General features: G+C 41.3%; 1 protein-coding gene across 2 annotated transcripts in view; it reads left to right on the top strand.

Annotated features, from left to right (window-relative positions):
* Positions 1–20,128, top strand: part of STX8 (syntaxin 8) — a 312,508-nt gene that overhangs the window by 3,176 nt on the left and 289,204 nt on the right. For both annotated transcript variants that reach the window (XM_032138358.2, XM_058431552.1), the window contains exons 2-3: positions 4,560–4,659; positions 15,518–15,612. In XM_032138358.2, coding sequence (XP_031994249.1) covers positions 4,560–4,659; positions 15,518–15,612 — 195 coding nt within the window. The remainder of the gene's footprint in view (positions 1–4,559; positions 4,660–15,517; positions 15,613–20,128) is intronic.

Raw genomic sequence — 20,128 nt, 5'->3', positions numbered from 1 at the left:
ATTTGAGGGGTAGAAAGGAGTATGGGAAGGGACTTTAAAAACCTATAAAAGGCCAGGTGCGGTGGCTCACACCTGTAATCCTAGCACTTTGGGAGGCTGAGGCAGGCAGATCACAAGGTCAGGAGTTTGAGACGAGCTTGACCAACATGGTGAAACCCTGTCTCTACTAAAAATGCAAAAATTAGCTGGGCATGGTGGTGCATGCCTGTAATCCTAGCTACTCAGGAGGCTGAGGCAGGAGAATCACTTGAACCCGGGAGGTGGAGGTTGCAGTGAGCCGAGATCGCACCACTGCACTTCAGCCTGGGCGACAGAGCGAGACTCCATGTCAAAAAAAGACAAAACAAACAAACAAAAACAGCCTATAAAAACAGATTCAACTACAGCTTTACCTTTGTGTTGCTAAAATCATAGGTCGTTGGCACCTCCCTCAGTGTCTGGCAATGGAATATAGCAGTTACTATTTTAATGGCCTATCAAAGCAAGTGGTAGGCTCACTGTTTAACAGAAGGAGCACATGATCACTGTCTCTGAACTGGTTCTTTGCTAACGTTAATTAGCTTTACCGCCAGGGTAACTAATTTGTTGATGATGTACCATTTCCAGAAAAATTACAGTTAAACCTTAATAGTTTTATATCCTGATTGGACTTTTTATGTTGGTAGCATGGTCTTCTTTTTGTTGAATTGCTTTTTAAAAACTTTATTTTGGAAAGTAAAAGATACACAAACTAGAATAGTATAATGGGCCCCTTTCATACTCATCACCCAATTTCTGTGATTGTCAATATTCTGCCATTCTTGTTTCATCTCTACCCTCCACACCTTTTTTTTTTTTTTGAGACGGAGTCTTGCTCCGTCACCCAGGCTGGAGTGCAGTGGCATGATCTTGGCTCACTACAATCTCTGCCTCCTGAGTTCAAGTGATTCTCCTATCTCAGCCTCCCGAGTAGCTGGGATTACAAGCACCCGCCACCGCGGCCAGCTAATTTTTGTATTTTTAGTAGAGATGGGTTTTTGCCATGTTGGCCAGGCTGGTCTTGAACTCCTGACCTCAGGCGATGCACCCATCTTGGCCTCCCAAAGTGCTGGGATTACAGGCGTGAGCCACCCCGCCCATGCCCAGCCCAGATTACTTTTTTTGAGACGAAGTGTCGCTCTTGTCCCCCAGGCTGGAGTGCGGTGACGCGATCTCGGCTCACTGCAACCTCTGCCTCCCGGGTTCAAGCAATTCTCCTGCCTCAGCCACCTCCCACTCCCCCTGCCAGATTACTTTTTCTAAACTAGTGATTCAGGCACCTGTGTGCTTGATATTGTAATGAGGTTGTCTATTACCCCAGGCCAAGGGTTCCCGGACTTTGCCGCAGATTGGAATCACTTGGAGAACTTTTAAAGCTCCCCACACACGCCCAGGACAGACCCCATACCAGTTCAATCAGAATGCTGAGGTTGGGACCAGGCATTGTTATTTTTTTAAAGATTCCCCAGTGATTCCAACTTGTTTGAGAACTACTGCTCTTTAGGGCTAAAATAAAAACACAAGGACTGGAGTCAGTACACCTGGGAGTTGTGCTAGCTGTGTGCATTTCTCATAACCTCTTTAGGGCCACTCTCTGTGTGTAAAAGTGTCCTCTATGGCTCTAAAATTCTCCTTTAAGTCTAACCTTGTTAGACTGGTGTTCAAGGCTCTGCAGAAACTAGCTTCTACTCATCTGTACCATTTTATACTTACCAGGCTTCCAGGGCCACCACACAGCCAAACGTGCTGGGCACATTTCCTTCCATTCATCTTTGCTCACCCTGTCTTTCACTAAGTCTAGAATGTGCTCCTCCCTCCTGTCTGAATAAGAGACCTGCTTTAACCTCATGGTTATCCAGATGTAACCTCATGGACCCTCTCCATCTGAGTGCCTTGGCCAACAGTAATCTCTCCCACCTCTGAACTCTAGACGTACTTACCACTTAGATCCCACATTTGGCAGGAGGCAAAACTTACCATATGTGGTTGATTTTTATATGTATGGCCTAGGCTCCTCTTTTCATGATAATATGGAGGAAAAAAAGGTGAAATGTGGCAAAGTTGGGACCAGGACCCAATTTTCCTTATTAGCCTCCTATTTTCTTAATTCTGTGTTTTCTTGTATCACTGCTGTTTTTCCATGCACACACAAATACATGAATATATATATGAATGATACACATATGACATATATGAATATATAGTATATATGGAAATAAACGATAGGTATGTGATATATATGAATGTATGTATCATTGATATATATGATATATGTGAATGTGTATGATATATATTTGATGTATACATGAATGGTGCTGCTTTAGAGTATAGTGGTTAGTGGTTCAGGATCCTCTCTCAGGATTCTTATGAAGTTTACAATGTAAAGCTCTTAGTATAGGACCTGGCTTAGGTCAGGTACTCATCTGTTACTATTGCTGTAATTACTCTAGTAAGATTCCTAAGGGAATTGATGGGCGCATTTTCCTTCATTTAAAAAAACACTTGCCGGGCGCGGTGGCTCACGCTTGTAATCTCAGCACTTTGGGAGGCCGAGGCGGGCGGATCACGAGGTCAGGAGATCGAGACCACGGTGAAACCCCGTCTCTACTAAAAATACAAAAAATTAGCCGGGCGTGGTGGCGGGCGCCTGTAGTCCCAGCTACTCTGGAGGCTGAGGCAGGAGAATGGCGTGAACCCGGGAGGTGGAGCTTGCAGTGAGCCAAGATCGCGCCACTGCACTCCAGCCTGGGTGACAGAGCGAGACTCCGTCTCAAAAATAAAAACAAACAAACAAACAAACAAAAACACTTATCAAGTTCCCTCAGTGTTCAAATGATATTTGGGAATTGAAAGGTCTTAAAAAATATATTGTTTACTCAAGCAAAAATTAGGTTATTAGGGGCAACAAGAGTTTCCGATATTTTGTAATGGACTAGTCCTGGAAGATAACGCTGGTCATGTTAGTCCACAGAGTCTCTGCTTTTTAGGAGCAGACTGCCTGATAGGAGAAATGAAATGTGTATGCATGCTTAAGTATTTTCGTTTTTTTTGTTTGTTTTTTTGAGACGGAGTCTCACACTGTCACCGGGCTGGAGTGCAATGGTGCCATCTCTGTGCACTGCAACCTCCACCTCCCAGGTTCAAGTGATTCTCCTGTCTCAGCCTCCCAAGTAGCTGGGATTACAGGGGTCCGCCACCATGCCCAGCTAATTTTTTTGTATTTTTAGTTGAGATGGGGTTTCACTATGTTGGCCAGGCTCGAACTTCTGACCTCATGATCCGCCCGCCTTGGGCTCCCAAAGTGTTGGGGTTACAGGTGTGAGCCACCGCGCCCGGTCTGCTTAAGTATTTTCTATGTGATAGGAAGTAAAAATGCTCTGACAGAAGCAAAACATAAGGGGCTATTGGGAGTTCACTGTGCACCCTTCAAAGCCTCCAACGCTGCTGAATGACAACTAGAAACTTATTAAATGTTTTGAGAGAATTCTGACAAGCTCAGATGTCAGGTGGGTGTGTGGCCTTTGTCCCCAGAGCATTTGGCTTTAGGCTAGACAGTACTTGCTGTTCCTGCACCCTAGAGCCGCCCCCAGGCAACTGCGAGCCAGCTTCTTCACCTTGCCTGGGTGTCACCTGATCCTAAGTAGCAGCTCCTCATCACTCTCTGTCCCTTTATCCTGCTGCATTTTTCTTCTTAGCACCTATCAACACCTGACATACTATGTATTTATTTGTTTTATGACTTTCTTTCCCTAAAATATGAGCTCCTTGAAAGAGGGACTGTGTTCATTCTGTTCACTGCCGTCTTCTCCAGTGCCCAGTGCAGCGGAGACCCCCACATGCTTTCTCATTAGCAGAACAGCACAGTTGTTAAGAGCCCCGGCTCTGGGGCCAGACAGCCTTGGTTTGCAGCTGGCAGAACCACTTGGGCAAGTCATTCTAACTCTTTGTGCCTCCTTTTCTTATGTGTGAGTTGGAGATGATAATGGTACCCACTTCACAGTGTTCCTGTTTAGATTAAGTGAGTTACTACTAACGAAGCCTTCACAATAGTGCCTGCCACATGGCAAATAACGCTCAGTCCATGTTGCTTTTACTGGTCATGTTATTATTCTTCCCTTCTGTTTGAATTCTTTGGCTAGAATGAAAATGTCAAACTTAGACAATGCAAAAATTTCTTTTAAAGAACCTTAAGGCCAGGCGTGGGGGCTCACGCCTATAATCCCAGCACTTTGGGAGGCCAAGGGGGCGGATCATGAGGTCAGGAGATGGAGACCATCTTGGTAACACGGTGTAACCCCGTCTCTACTAAAAGTACAAAAAATTAACCAGGTGTGGTGGTGAGCGCCTGTAGTCCCAGTTACTCGGGAGGCTGAGGCAGGAGAATGGCACGAACCTGGGAGGTGGAGCTTGCAGTAAGCCGAGATCGCGCCACTGCACTCCAGCCTGGGCGACAGAGCGAGACTCTGTCTCAAAAAAAAAAAAAAAGAAAAGAAAAAAAACAAGAACCTTAAACATTTTCTCTTTCTACGACTTTGGTGCAGGTTCTCCACATACGATTCTACTTGTCAAATTGCCCAAGAAATTGCTGAGAAAATTCAACAACGAAATCAGTATGAAAGAAAAGGTGAAAAGGCACCGAAGGTAATACCAGGAAGGAATTAGTACCCAATGATTTGTTTGAGTTTTGAGGTCTGAAAACCCTCCTATCTTTCTTTGAGGCTCTCTGTGCGCATGTGTGTATGATGATCTGTCTGCTTACATATGTTGAATTGACGTTAACAGCCAACCAGTTAGTAGCTATTTAATCATTGAGACTAAATGAAGCATAACACATTTAAGTTCTCTTGTTTAAATATTTCTAACAATTTTATAGTCTAGTTCAAGGGTTATAAACTTCCTCCAGATAATAAATCTTTTAGTCTTTGCAGGCCAAGAGACAATGTCTTCAAGTCTTTGAGTTTCTATTCTCACCCCAAGGATAGTTATAGTTTTTACATTTTATATTAAAAATGTAAAAACAGGCCAGGCGTGGTGGCTCACACCTGTAATCCCAGCACTTTGGGAGGCTGAGGTGGGCAGATGGCTTGAGGTCAGGAATTCGAGACCAGCCTGGGCAACATGGGGAAACCCCATCTCTACTAAAAATATAAAACTTAGCCAGGCATGGTGGTGCACACCTGTAGTCCCAGCTACTCGGGAGAGTGAGGCAGAAGAATTGCTTGAACCCGGGAGGTGGAGGCTGCAGTGAGCTGAGATTGCGCCACTGCACTCCAGCCTGGGCAATAGAGTGAGACCCTGTCTCAAAAAAGAAAAAAATGTAAAAACCATCTTTAGTTATGGGCTGTATAAAAATGGTGGGATTTGGCTAGGAAATAGATTTTTGTGAAATCACAAGTTTATACCTGTGATTATGATTAAAAATACAAGCCTTTGATTCAAATCTAACACCACACCTTTCTTCCTTATTTTACGCATTCCAAATTTATATTTTCTTTCTCACACTGAGAATCCTAGTTTCCAAAAGCATCAGTATGTTTTTACTCATTTGGTCTATTTTACAGTTTACAGAAAATGGTTTCAAAATTACTATAAGGTACCACGACAAACACTAAGTTCAAAATTTGAGTCTTTTTAAGTTTAGACTAATCTACTAAGAATACTGAGGTTATTATGTTCCAAAGTTATTAGAATTATTTTTTTTAAGAGTTTAACTTTCAAGTTCAGGGGTACATATGCGGGTTTGTCGTATAGGTAAGCTTGTGTTACGGGGGTTTGTTGTACACATTATTTTGTCACCCAGGTATTAAGCATAGCACTTACTATTTTTCCTGATCCTCTTCCTCCTTCCAACTTTCTCCCTCTGCTAGGCCCCAGTGTGTGTCATTTCCCTCTATGTATCCATATGTTCTCACCATTTAGCTCTCTCTTATATCAACAGAGTGAACAAACAACCTACAGAATGTGAGAACATGCGGTATTTGGTTTTCTGTTCCTGCATTAGTTTGCTAAGGATAATGGCCTTCTGCTCCATTCATGTTCCTGCAAAGGACATGATCTTGATCTTTTATATGGCGACATAATATTCCATGGTGTATATGTACCACATTTTCTCTATCTGGTCTACCATTGATGGGCATTAGGTTGATTCTATGTCTTTGGTTATTGTGAATAGTGCTGCAGTGAACATACACATGCATGTGTCTCTTTTTTTCTCTTTTTTTTTTTGGAGATGGGGTTTTGCTCTTGTTGCCCAGGCTGGAGTGCAGTGGTGCAATCTCAGCTCACTGCATCCTCTGCCTCCCAGGTTCACGCGATTCTCCTGCCCCAGCCTCCCGAGTAGCTGGGATCACAAGCGCCTGCCACCATGCCTGGCTGATTTTTGTATTTTTAGTAGAGATGGGGTTTCGCCATGTTGGCCAGGCTTGTCTCGAACACCTGACGTCAGGTGATCCACCCACCTCGGCCTCCCAAAGTGTGGAAATTACAGGTGTGTGCCACTGCACCCGGCCACATGCATGTGTCTTTATGGAAGAATGATTTCTATTCCTTCGGGTATATACCCAATAACGGGATTGCTGGATCAAATAGTATTTGTTTTTAGTTCTTTGAGGACTTGCCAGACTGTCTTCCACAATGACTGAACTGATTTACACTCCCACCCACAGTGTATAAGTGTTCCTTTTGCTCTGCAACCTCGCCAGCATCTGTTATTTTTTGACTTTTTAGTAATAGCCATGCTGACTGGTGTGAGATGGTATCTCCTTATGGTTTCGATTTGCACTTCTATAATGATCAGTGATGTTGAGCTTTTTTCCTGTGTTTTTTGGGAGCATGTCTGTCTTCTTTTGAAAAGTGTCTATTCGTGTCCTTTGCCCGCTTTTTAATGGGGTGGATTTTTCTTGTAAATTTGCTTAAGCTCCTTATAGATACTGGCTATTAGATCTTTGTCAGATGCATAGTTTGCAAATATTTTCTCCCAATATGTAGATTGTTCACTCTGTGGATAGTTTCCTTTTCTGTGAATAAGCTGTTTAGTTAATTAGATCCTGTTTGTCAATTTTTGCTTTTGTTGCAATTGCTTTTGGTGTCTTTGTCCTGAAATCTTTGCCTGTTCTTTGTCCAGAATAGTATTGCCTAGGTTGCCTTCCAGGGTTTTTATAGATTTAGGTTTTACACTTAAGTCTTTAATCCATCTTGCGTTAATTTTTGCATATGGTGTAAGGAAGGAGTCCAGTTTCTATCTTCTGCATGTGGTAGCCAGTTATCCCAGCACCACTTATTGAATAGGGAATCCTTTCCCCATTGCTTGTTTTTGTCAGGTTCGTCGAAGATCAGATAGTTGTATGTGCAGCCTTATTTGTGGGCACTCTATTTTTTTTTCTTTTTTTTGAGACAGTGTTACTTCATCACCTAGGCTGGAGTGCAGTGGCACGATCTCAGCTCACTGCAACCTCTCCCTTCTGGCTTCAAGTGATTCTTGCATCTCAGCTACCCGAGTAGCTGGGATTAGAGGTGTATGCCACCATGCCCAGCTAATTTTTGTGGTTTTAGTAGAGAGAGGGTTTCGCCATGTTGGCCAGGCTGGTCTCGAAATCCTGACCTCAAGTGATCTGCCCAACTCGGCCTCCCAAAGTGCTGGGATTATAGGCGTGAGCCACTGTGCCTAGTTAACTGGGTTCTCTATTCTGTTCCATTAGTCTATGTCTGTTTTGGTTACTGTAGCCCTATAGTATAGTTTGAAGTTGGGTAGCATGATGCTTCCAGCTATGTTATTTTTATTTTATTATTATTTTTTGAGACAGAGTCTTGCTCTATCGCCCATGCTTGAGTGCAGTGGCACGATCTTGGCTCACTGCAACCTCTGCCTCTTGGGTTCAGGTGATTCTCGTGCCTCAGCCTCCCAGGTAGCTGGGATAACAGGCATGAGCTACCACTTCCAGCTAATTTTTATAGTTTTAGTAGAGATGGGCTCTCGCCATGTTGGCCAGGTTGATCTCGAACTCCTGACCTCAGATGATCCTCCCACCTTGGCTTCCCAAAGTGCTGGGATTACAGGCATGAGCCACTTGCGCCCGGCCCAGGTTTATTCTTTTTGCTTAGGATTGCCTTGGCTATTTGGGCTCGTTTTTGGTTCCATATTAATTTTAAAATACTTTTTTCTAGTTCTGTGAAGAATGTCAATGGTAGTTTAATAGGAATGGCATTGAATCTATAAACTGCTTTGGGCAGTATGGCCATTTTAACGATATTGCTTCTTGCTGTCCATGAGCATGGAATGTTTTTCCATTTGTTTGTGTCATCTCTGATTTCTTTGAGCAGTGTTTTGTAGTTCTTCTTGTAGAGATCTTTACCTCATGGTTAGCTGTCTTCCTAGGTATTTTATTTTCTGTTGGCAATTGTAAATAGGATTGCATTCCTGATTTGGCCCTTGGCTTGACTGTTGGTGTATAGGAATGTTAGTGATTTTTTGCACTTTGATTTTGTATCCTGAGACTTTGCTGAAGTTGTTTATAAGCTTAATGAGCTTTTGGACTGGGAGTATGAGATTTTCTAGATATGGGATCATGTTGTCTGCAAACAGGGATAGTTTGACTTCCTCTCTTCCTATTTGGATGTCTTTTCTCTTCCTTCCTTCCTTCCTTCCTTCCTTCCTTCCTTCCTTCTTTCCTTCCTTCCTTCCTTCTTTCCTTCCTCTCTTTCTTTCTCTTTCTTTTCTTTCTTTTCCTTCCTTTCTCTCTTTCTCTCCCTTTCCTTTCCTTTTTCCTTTTCTTTCTCCCCTCTTTTCTCTTCTCCTCTCCTCTTTTTCTCTTGCCTAATTGCCCTGGTCAGGACTTCCAATACTATGTTGAATAGGAGTGGTGACAGAGGACATCCTTGTCTTGTGCCAGTTTGCAAGTGGAATGCTGCCAGATTTTGTGCATTCAGTATGATGTTGGCTGTGGGTTTGTCATAGATGGCTCTTATTATTTTGAGGTATGTTCCTTGAATACCTAGTTTATTGAGAGTTTTTAACATGAAGTGGTGTTGAATTTTATCAAAAGCCTTTCTTGCATCTATTGAGATAATCATGTAGGTTTTGTCTTATTTCTGTTTGTGTGATGAATCACATTTTTTGATTTGCATATGTTGAACCAACCTTGCATCCCAGGGATAAAGCCTACTTGATTGTGGTGGATAAGCTTTTTGATGTGCTGCTGGATTTGGTTTCAGTATTTTTTTGAGGACTTTTTCAATAATTGATTCTTTTTTTTCTGTCTTATGTTATCCTTTGTTTCTGTTTTTATTCATTTTCAGGAGTTGCTTTTTCCAACTTTTTAATTTAATTTTAAATAAGTAAAACATTTACATTGTTCAGAAGTCAAAATTATATAAAAGTGACACTCAAAGTCTTGTTCCCATTCCTCTCTTTTCTACCTTTTCTTAACCTCCTTCTTCTAAATAACCATTTTCATTAATATTCTTCCTGTGTTACTTTTTGTAGAAATAAACCTCTGTGCGTGTGTATGTGTGTGTCTCTGCGTGTCTGTGTGTATGTTCTTCCTTTTATATAAAAGATACTCTTTTGGGCCGGGCACAGTGGCTCACGCCTGTAATCCCAGCACTTTGGTAGGCCTAGGCAGGTGGATCACCTGATGTCAGGAGTTTGGGACCAGCCTGGCCAACATGGTGAAACCCTGTCTCTACTAAAAATACAAAAAATTAGCCAGGTATGGTGGCAAGCGCCTGTAATCCCAGCTACTCGGGAGGCTGAGCCATAAGAATCACTTGAACTCAGGAGGCGGAGGTTACAGCAAGCTGAGATTGTGCCACTGCACTCAAGCCGACAAGAGTGAAACTCCGTCTCAATAAATGAATGAATGAATGACAGATACTCTTTTGTATCTTGGTCTTTTCACTTAATAATATAGAAACCTCTACATTTTATTTCATATTCCTTGTTCTTCTTTAGGGCTGTGTGGGTACTCTATTGCATAGATGTAACATTCTTTATTTAACCTGTCTCCTAAGGAAAGGCAATTAAATTGCTTCCAGTCTTGAGTTGTTGTAATAATGCCGCAGTAAATAACCTTGTCCTTTAAAAAAATTATGTGCATAGGTGTCTTTTAAAGGTGAGTTCTCAGGACCAGGGCATATGTAATTTTTTTTTAACCTGTTGTGAAATCCCCCCTCAAAGGGGTTGTCACCCTTGCCACCCCACCAGCAATGTGTGAGTGCTTCTGTTTCTTCACAACCTGGCCAACAGAGGGTGTGTGAATCTTCTGAATTTTTGTTAACCTCATAAGTGAGAAATGGTATTTCAGTGTCGTTTTAAATTTGTATTTCTCATATAATGAGTCAAGTGGAGTGTGTTTTCGTATGCTTAAGCGCCATATATATATACGTATATATATGTGTGTGTGTATATATATATATATATATTTTTTTTTTTTTTTTTTTTCTGTGAACTGTCTTGTCTTTTGCTCATTTTTCTACTGGATTATTAGCCTTTTTAGTCTTGATCTTTTAAGAGCTCCTCACATATTAGGGAGATTAGCTCCTCGTGATAAATTGCATTATTTCCTTTCCTTTATCATCTGACATTTGACTTGCTTGTAGTAGTTTTGCCATGTGAAAGGTTTTTTTTTTTTTTTTTTTTTTTTGAGACGGAGTCTTGCTCTGTCGCCCAGGCTGGAGTGCAGTGGCCTATCTCGGCTTGCTTCAAGCTCCACCTCCCGGGTTCATGCCATTCTGCTGCCTCAGCCTCCCGAGTAGCTGGGACTACAGGCGCCCGCCACCACACCCGGCTTTTTATGTATTTATAATTTTTTGCATTTTTAGTAGAGATGGGGTTTCACTGTGTTAGCCAGGATGGTCTTGATCTCCTGACCTCATGATCTGCCTGCCTCACCCTCCCAAAGTGCTGGGATTACAGGCGTGATCCATGGCACCCTGCCGAAAGTTTTTTGTTTTTTTTTTTAAATGAAGTTGGCTGTCAATCTTTAATTGCTGCCATATATTTAGTCATATCTAAGTTTTTGCTGTTTCCAGGTTATAAAAAATTTATTCCTGCTTTCTTCTAGTAAATATATGGTTTCATCTTTTACATGAAGGGCTATTATCTGTTTAACTAGTGTCGTCTTCTTGGACGGTTAGATTCTTTCTAATTACAAATGATTTTTAAGTATAGCCAAATTATTGCCCATGTTGAAATAAATTCTTCAATGTAGACTTTCTACATTGGGTTAAGCCTTTTGAACACATATATTGCAGAAGAACATTTCTACACCAATTTTGATTATCTTTTAAAAAATCTCTACTAGGTAAAAATACTATGTTACAGCAGTTTAATATGCATTTTTTATTATGTCTTGAACATCTTTTCTTTTTTTTTGGCCAGATGGAGTTTTGCTTTTGTTGCCCAGGCTGGAGTGCAATGGCACAATCTTGGCTCACTGCAACCTCGGAGCCTCCCAGGTTCAAACGATTCTCCTGCCGCAGCCTCCCAAGTAGCTGGAATTATAGGCACCCTTCATCATGCCTGGCTAATTTTTGTATTTTTAGTAGAGACAGGGTTTCACCGTGTTGGCCAGGCTGGTCTCAAACTACTGGCCTCAAGAGATCCTCCTGCCTTGGCCTCCCAAAGTGCTGGGATTACAAGCATGACCCACCGTGCCCAGCCTTGTTTCTTAATTTCAAAGTTTTCTTTTTATATATGTTAATTATATTAAGCTTCGATCTGGTGTATTTAGTATAAATACTTTCTCTATTAACTTGATTTTGTAAGTGACATTGTAAAACATGTACCGGTTTTTAAATTTTATTTGAAATTATCAGCATGTTTATTGGTGATCTTTTCTAACGGGGGAGGAGATATCATGCTTAAAAAGGCCTTTTACATGCAGAGGTTATATAAATCCTTAATTATGTAAATTTTCCTTAAGCTTTTTTTTTGTTATTTTGTTTTGTTTGTGTGTGTAAATCTTTGAAATACTTGGTGTTTACTTTGGTGTGTCGTAGCTATCTAATTTTATTTTTTCCCCATTTGCTAAATTATGAATTTCTTTCCCTCATATGAAATAGTTCATATATAATTCACTGGGTTTTTATACAGCTACGTTGTTTCTGGGCCGTTTTTCTGTTATATTGCACTACCGAAGCTGTTGGTAATTGCCAGCGTCAGCTATTGTAGTTTTTTTATAATCACTTTCTATCTGATTAAGGCCCCTATGAACATTATACATATTCATGGTTTTTATTTTCCTTCATTTATCCTTCTGTCAGAGTAATTTTGTAAAACTTCATTTAAAAAGAAACCAAACTGTGCTGTGCCTTAATTATCACCTCTTCTGCAATAAAAGAATTCCAAATGGAATTTCAAGTAGACATGTATGTTTATAGATTTAAATTGGGGAAAACTTACATTTTCACAATATTGAGCGTTTCCTTTTGTTTCTTCAGCAGTATTTATTGCACAGTTACTATGTGCCAGGCACTGTGCTAGGTATTTTTTAGATTTTGTTGGTATTGTTAATGGAGTTTTAAAATAACAATTTAAAAAACTCTCCCTAGGTATTACTTAAATTTAGGAATGCCCTTGATTTTTTTTTCACTTTATGACTAATGACCATACTGAATTCTTCTACCTTTTTTTTTTTTTTTTTTTTTTTTGAGACGGAGTCTTGCTCTGTCACCCAGGCTGGAATGCAGTGGCACCATCTTGGCTCACTGCAACCTCCCCTTCCTGGGTTCAAGCCATTCTCCTGCCTCAGCCTCCCCAGTAACTGGGATTACAGGTGCGCACCACCACGCCCAGCTAATTTTTGTATTTTTAGTGGAGATGGGGTTTCACCATGTCGGCCAGGCTGGTTTCCAACTCCTGACCTCGTGATCCTCCCACCTCGGCCTCCCAAAGTGCTGTGATTACAGGTGTGAGCCACCGCAGCTGGCCTCTACTGTTTTTAATAGTCTTTCAGCCCAGCCTCTGCTGTTTTTAATAATCTTTCAGTCTGGGCACAGTGACTCATGCCTGTAATCCTAGCACTTTGGGAGGCCGAGGTGGGTGGATCACCTGAGGTCAGGAGTTCGAGACCAGCCTGACCAATATGGTGAAACTCTGTCTCTACTAAAAATACAAAAATTAGCTGGGTGTGGTGGCAGGCGCCTGTAGTCCCAGCTACTCGGGAGGCTGAGGCAGGAGACTCGCTTAAACCCGGGAGGCGGAGGTTGTAGTGAGCTGAGATCATTCCATTGCACTCCAGCCTGGGCAACAGAGCAAGACGCTGTCTCAAAAAATAATAATAATAATAATAATAATCTTTCAGTTGATCTCTTAACTTTTCCAAGTAGACCATTATCAACCCGCAAATAATAATAATCTCATCTTCCCTTGTAGTCCTTGTATTTTTCTTTAATTTTTCTTATTGTATTGGTTAGAACTTCTAGAGCAAAGTTAAATAATATTGTAGTTAAGGCAGTAGTGTTCTATTCTTAGTTTTTCTTCTTTTTTTGTGTGTGTTTCTTTTGTTTATAATTTCCCCTATACTGTACTAATCGTATGTTTATTCTGTTTTTAATCATTAACACCATGAGCTTTATTACTAGATTTTTCTAACATCAAACTGTTCTTAAATTACTAGAATAATTTGTACTTGTTGATAATATATGGTCCTTTTTAATGTAATTCTGAATTTGCTTTGCTAATATTTTTGAAAAGATTTTTACATTTATAATTCCTAAGTAAGATTGACATGTGGTTATCTCTGTTAGTGCTTGTTACCAAGGTTATGGTAGCTTAAAATGTGAATTAGGCTTTCCATCTTTTTTTGTGCCCTAGAAAGTGTCTTTAATTATGATAATGACATTTTTTTCCTGATTACAAAAGTGATCATTTTCTTATAAAATATTAGAAAATCTCACTACTTAGATAGAACCATGGTGCTTTCATGGTTTCAATGTTTGTATTTAGTTCCTGGGTTGTTTTTTTCTCTGTTTGGGTGATATTTTATTTTATGACTTGATGTTTTTCTTTTCATAAGCTGTGATGGATAGCTTTCTATGTGAACAAATTGAGATTTGAGCCATAATTTTTAATGGCTACATACTCCGTCTTTCATCTCCCGAATGCTTTTGGTCTTTGATTTTGTGGACTCCTCTTCGTAGGCCTGGTGTGTGTGGCGCCTTTTTGTTTGCTTGTTTTTCTCTTTTATCTTTTTTTTTTTTTTTTTTTTGAGACAGTGTCTTGCTCTATCGCCCAGGCTGGAGTGCAGCGGCGCCATCTCAGCTCACTGCAAGCTCCGCCTCCCGGGTTCACGCCATTCTCCTGCGTCAGCCTCCCGAGTAGCTGGGACTACAGGCGCCCGCCACCAGGCCCAGCTAATTTTTTGTATTTTTAGTAGAGACGGGGTTTCACCGTCGTCTGGATCTCCTGACCTCGTGATCCACCCTCCTTGGCCTCCCAAAGTGCTGGGATTACAGGCGTGAGCCACCGCGCCCGGCCGCTCTTTTCTCTTTGAGTGTAGAGAGATCTGCTTTCCTTAGTGTTTCCCCACAAAATTGTAGGTGGTTCTTCCTTGGTTCCCAGAGGTATGGGGATAGTTCAGGTTAGACTTTTCTTGGCTGCTGGTGCCTTGGAGGGCTGCTGGATGTGTACAGTCTGGGCCAGTCTCTGGCACACTGGCTGGTTTTCCTTGGTGTGATTCTGCAAATCCAAGGAAGGAGTCCGCTTGAGTCATATAATTGCTGCTGTTGACAAGGTAGCAAAGGAAACCTGTGGTATTCTGTCTTTTTAACGTATCTCTGATTTCATCCGTGGTTGAATATGTTTTAACTTACACAGGCAGTTTTTTCACATTTCCAAATTCCTGAGAGGCGCTCTTCTCGCCCTCTTCTCTCTCCATCCTTTAACAGGTTAGAGTCACAGACAAAAATTTCCTCTAGGATGATTGGAGAGAATTCACATACTCCTGGGAAAAGAGTCATGTGTGGTTAACATTCCTCTTGCATAAAAAGAACACATTGCTGTAAAACGTTTCATTGGGTTGTAAATTTTACCAGTTGTTTAGAGAGCCCGGTGGGGATGGTAATGGGACTCCACGCTTTGTCTTTGAAGCCTGGTTGAGAGAACTGTGGGTTTTTGCTCTCAAATGAAGACTTGGGGAACACAATTTCTTGCATGGTTCCAAGATTGATAAATAGGATCAATGGGGTAGAAGCTCAGGCGACAGGATTCAGCTAATGGTGAGAGCACACTGACAGTTTCTAGTCAGTATCGGTGTTCCAGTCTGGCTTGGCTCACCACTTGGCCAGGTTGTGGTGCGGGTACAATCTGTAGGTGGGCAGCTGGGCCAGGGCACCACTGAGCTTCCTTCCAGCCCTGAGTTTGTCGTGAGGGGCTGAGTATCTATCTCTTCCGGCCCTTGCTTGGTTGAATCGTAGCCCGTGAAGTAGTGTTTACGTGATGTAATTTCGTGGATTCTACACTCTGCACTAGAATACTTAGGATGTGTTCTTTTCTTTTCAGCTTACCGTGACAATCAGAGCTTTGTTGCAGAACCTGAAGGAAAAGATCGCCCTTTTGAAGGACTTATTGCTAAGAGCTGTGTCAACACATCAGATGTATCCATGTAAACATTTCCACCTCTTTCCTAGAGTGGGAGGAAAAGCAGTCGTATTTTAAGAAAGGAAGGAATCTGGGCCACCCAGATTTTCCCACAGCTTGAGGAAGACCTGGTTTCCAAAATATTGCCTGTAATCTTGATTTTTATTTTAAGTGTCTGTTACATGTTTTACAGTGAATATGCTGGCAAAGCAAGACCTACCGAGGGAATTAACTGATTTGGGTATAACCTGTACAGTTCAGGAAGCTAATGTTTTCTGTCAATGCGGTATTTACGGAGCTCCACACTGCCCTCTGTCTAGACCACCTTGACCATGGCTAACTACTGCTCCAACAGGAAAACTTCCATGATCATCCTAAGCTGTGTTTCCACTTCTGGGAGTTTCCAGAGTTTTTAATGATCCATTTATTTTCGGAGTGGCCAAAACCAGTAGAAACCATACATCTCTCCTCTCACCACCTGCCCTGTGTTTATGTAGTTGAGATGTGGCTTGTTTGCCTTATTTTTCCTCCAGAGGCACAGACACTGCCTCTAGTATGGGAGTTTGAGGGGAAGGGGTGGGGTGGGACTTCCTTGAAGCAAGTTATGCCATCATCTTAACCTCCTACCAAGTGTTAAAATATATATATATTTTAGAAATTCATAATCTGGGCCAGGTGCAATGGTACATGCCTATAATCCCAGCACTTTGGGAGGCCGAGCACTTGAGGCCAGGAGTTCGAGACCAGCTTGGTCAACATGGTGAAACCCCATCTCTACTGAAAATATAAAAATTAGCTGGGTATGGTGGCGCACGCCTGTACTCCCAGCTACTCAGGAGGTTGAGGCAGGAGAATCACTTGAACCTGGGAGGTGGAGGTTGCAGTGAGCCGAGATTGTGCCACAGCACTCCAGCTTGGGCAACAGAGTGTGACCCTGTCTCAAATAATAAAAAAAAGAGAAATTCATAATCTGTTCAATTTAGGAAAATATACATGACTTGTTACCTACACTAACCCTTTACACCCAAGTGTATATTGGTTTGAAAACTTACCTCAAACTGGTCTCTCATCATTTCTCTAAATTGTCAGTAGTTCATGCCAAAGACCCAATTTTTGGTATTTCAGGAAATGGATACTGCCAGATTTTAAATATAGGGAAATACAGGAATACAGCTTTTTAGATAAAACAATGGAAAGTGTTCTAAAAAATATTTTTCCCCATTGTAACCCCTTTATATCACCAGGAAAGTTGGCTTAGTTGCATGATTTTCTAGATATTCAATTACTGATCCACTAAGCTTTCAAATAAAAGTTTAATTTCAAACAATTAGAGCCTTATTTTTAACACAAGTGGAATATTCTGAGATACTTTACCTTCCATCTGCTGTAATTTGTTACAGCACAGTTGGTCTATCATATAAAGGGTTTTTATTTTACCCAAATCAACAAGTCGTAATATACTCATTGCGCCATTGCGCCCAGCTGATTTATTTATTTATTTTTTTTTTTTTGAGACAGAGTCTTGCTCTGTCACCCAGGCTGGAGTGCATTGGCGCGATCTCGGCTCACTGCAAGCTCTGCCTCCCAGGTTCATGCCATTCTCCTGCCTCCACCTCCCAAGTAGCTGGGACTATAGGCGCCTGCCACCTCGCCCAGCTAATTTTTTGTATTTTTAGTAGAGACGGGGTTTCACCGTGTTAGCTAGGATGGTCTCGATCTCCTGACCTCGTGATCCACCCGCCTCGGCCTCCCAAAGTGCTGAGATTACAGGCGTGAGCCACCGCGCCCAGCCTAATTTTTGTAGTTTTAGTAGTTTCAGATGGGCAGGACTGTGTCCTCTGCTTTCGGTACTAAGCACTGGGAAGTCTACACATGGGAAGGTGTGTAAATTCATGTTAGTGTTACCTAAAGCACATATATTAGAAAGGTAACTACATATTGTTTCATGGTATAATATGCATTTGCTTCCATTAAGGTAACATTATTAGTCACCTTATTTATGTGCTAAACCTACAGGGCAAGAAAAATATACAAATTAAGAGCTTTTACTTTTTTCTATTAATAATTTCTGCTAGTTATTACAGAGTACTAAGCATACCACAGTTATAATTGACTTTGTTCTCCTAAATGCTTACAGTCTGACCATCTGTTGAAATCTCACAGATTTTTGGTTTTGTGGTCGTCTCAGAATTACTTCCCAAATTATTGAATTAAGCAGTAAGCATCAAAAACACTGAACAAGAGTTATTTAAAACATTACAAAAATATTTAGGGGCCTTAATGTGGATAATTTAGAATTTACTAGGAGACATCAAAAATTCAACTGGAATACAACAACTTTAAAATTCTATTTATTTTTTCAAATAATTGATCTATTTCTACTGTAACAACTGCAGCCAATACTAGGGATGGCATTTAGCTAATCCACCCCATGAGGGCGCTCATAAACCTGTTTATTTTCAGGGAGGCCAACTTTTTTTTTTTTTTTTGAGATGGAGTCTTGGTCTGTCGCCCAGACTGAAGTGCAGTGGCGCACTCTCAGCTCACTGCACCCTCCCGGATTCAAGCGATTTTCCTGCCTCAACCTCCTGAGTAGCTGGGATTACAGGCGCGCGCCACTGTGCCCAGATAATTTTTGTATTTTTAGTAGACACAGGGTTTCACTATGTTGGCCAGGCTGGTCTTGAACTCCTGACCTCAGGTGATCCACCCGCCTCAGCCTCCCAAAGTGCTGGGATTACAGGCGTGAGCCACTGCGCCTGGCCACGGAGGCCACTTTTGGTGTAAGGGAAAGGAGGTAGCTTATATATTATGAAGGCCTCTTTTTAATTCTCCTTCTGTTCCTCCCATCTTCCCTTCCCCTAACCTCCTTCTTCTTCCCAAACATTCAAAATAATTCTCTAGCAGTTATCCTCCAGATTTAAGATAGATAGCAATCTATGAGTCCTAATAATCTCATATTATAGATTTTTTTGGTGTTTCCTTCTCTTCTTTACAGAAAAAGATAGAGGCCAAGTTAAACTTTACACCGAAAGTCACTGATGAAGGTGGAGATAGAACCCAGAATTCCAGCAGAGGAGGTTTTTTTGTTTGTTTTTGTTTTGTTTTTTATTTTTCTAGATGAGTCTCACTCTGTCACCCAGACTAGAGTTCAGTGGCGCAATCTCGGCTCACTGCAAACTCCGTTTCCCGAGTTCAAGCGATTCTCCTGCCTCAGCCTCCCGAGTAGCTGGGATTACAGGCATGTGCCACCATGCCCAGCTAATTTTTATATTTTTAGTAGAGACGGGGTTTCATCATGTTGTCCAGGTTGGTCTCGAACTCCCAACCTCAGGTGATCCACCCTCCTCGGCCTCTCAAAGTGCTGAGATTACAGGCATGAGCCACTGTGCCCAGCCCCAGCAGAGGAGTTTTCTACTCTGAGGAGCGGATTATTGGAGAGCTTTAGTCATTACCCAGGACCCCACAACTAGGAAATGGAGGAGCCAGGTTCAAACACAGGCTGTATGGCCCCAATGTGAATTGTTTAAAAGCTGAATTATACTTTAGTGGAAATAATGCAGTCAGCTGTCACCTGGCATGTCTTCAACTAGAATTCTTTATTAATTGTTGTGTTACTGGACGGCCAAGACAAATCTTGTTTATAATACAAAACTTCAAGAACCATCTTAACCATCAGAAGATTAAACAGTGTTCATTGTGGTTTATTAGGTATACTTTATGATGTTGAGAAAAATGTTCATAAATCACCAATGGAGTGACTTTTTAATCCTTTTTTTGAGGCATAATTAATGTTTGGTGACTTTTTTAATGTGAATATTTGCATACCACATTTCCTTACTGTGCTGGGTAGTTGAGAGTTTATGATACTTAATAAATTGATGCCTTTCTACATTTATGAACTTGTCCAAAGAACACTAGGAGTTGCCAGAAAGATAAGTCCTATGCAAATGCTTTCTAAACAATGAAATTCATGGAATTAAGGCATGAGATGTTATGCTTTCTCCTGAAAAAGTATTTTTCTCCTGGCAAGAATAAAAGTCAGGTTAAAATGGAAGTTCTGTGCTTTTGAATCCATTAGTATGCAATTAATAAACCGAAGTCTTGCAGTCAGAGAGTTTAAATTGCTGAAAGACCTTAACATCTGTTCACAGTGTTTCTTTGACATAGAAACTATAATTGCCTCACCAGCTGAGAAGAGGTGTATGCTATGGGAGGCTGCATATGAAATTCCAGAGAGTACTAAAGATACTTAGTACCATCTTCTTAGAGTTGGCTTCACATGAAACTTATTCTTTTGTTGGCATTTCACAGGAGGCAGCACGTTTACTTATTTTAAAGAGAATAAAGAAAATCTCTTTACAGAGGGGTTTGATGTCAAAAAGTACTTTGGTGTCTTGGGAGAAGGCCTTTGGAAATAAGTTTTAAAAATCTATAAATAAATTTTCTCATCCCAGGCACTTTGGGAGGCCGAGGTGGGCGGATCACGAGGTCAAGAGATCGAGACCATCCTGGCTAACACGCTGAAACCCA

This window comes from Hylobates moloch, unplaced genomic scaffold (assembly GCF_009828535.3).
Source record: "Hylobates moloch isolate HMO894 unplaced genomic scaffold, HMol_V3 SCAFFOLD_19, whole genome shotgun sequence".
NCBI lineage: Eukaryota > Metazoa > Chordata > Mammalia > Primates > Hylobatidae > Hylobates > Hylobates moloch.
Note: the sequence above shows the minus strand (reverse complement) of the source record. Positions and strands in the feature narration are given on the sequence as shown.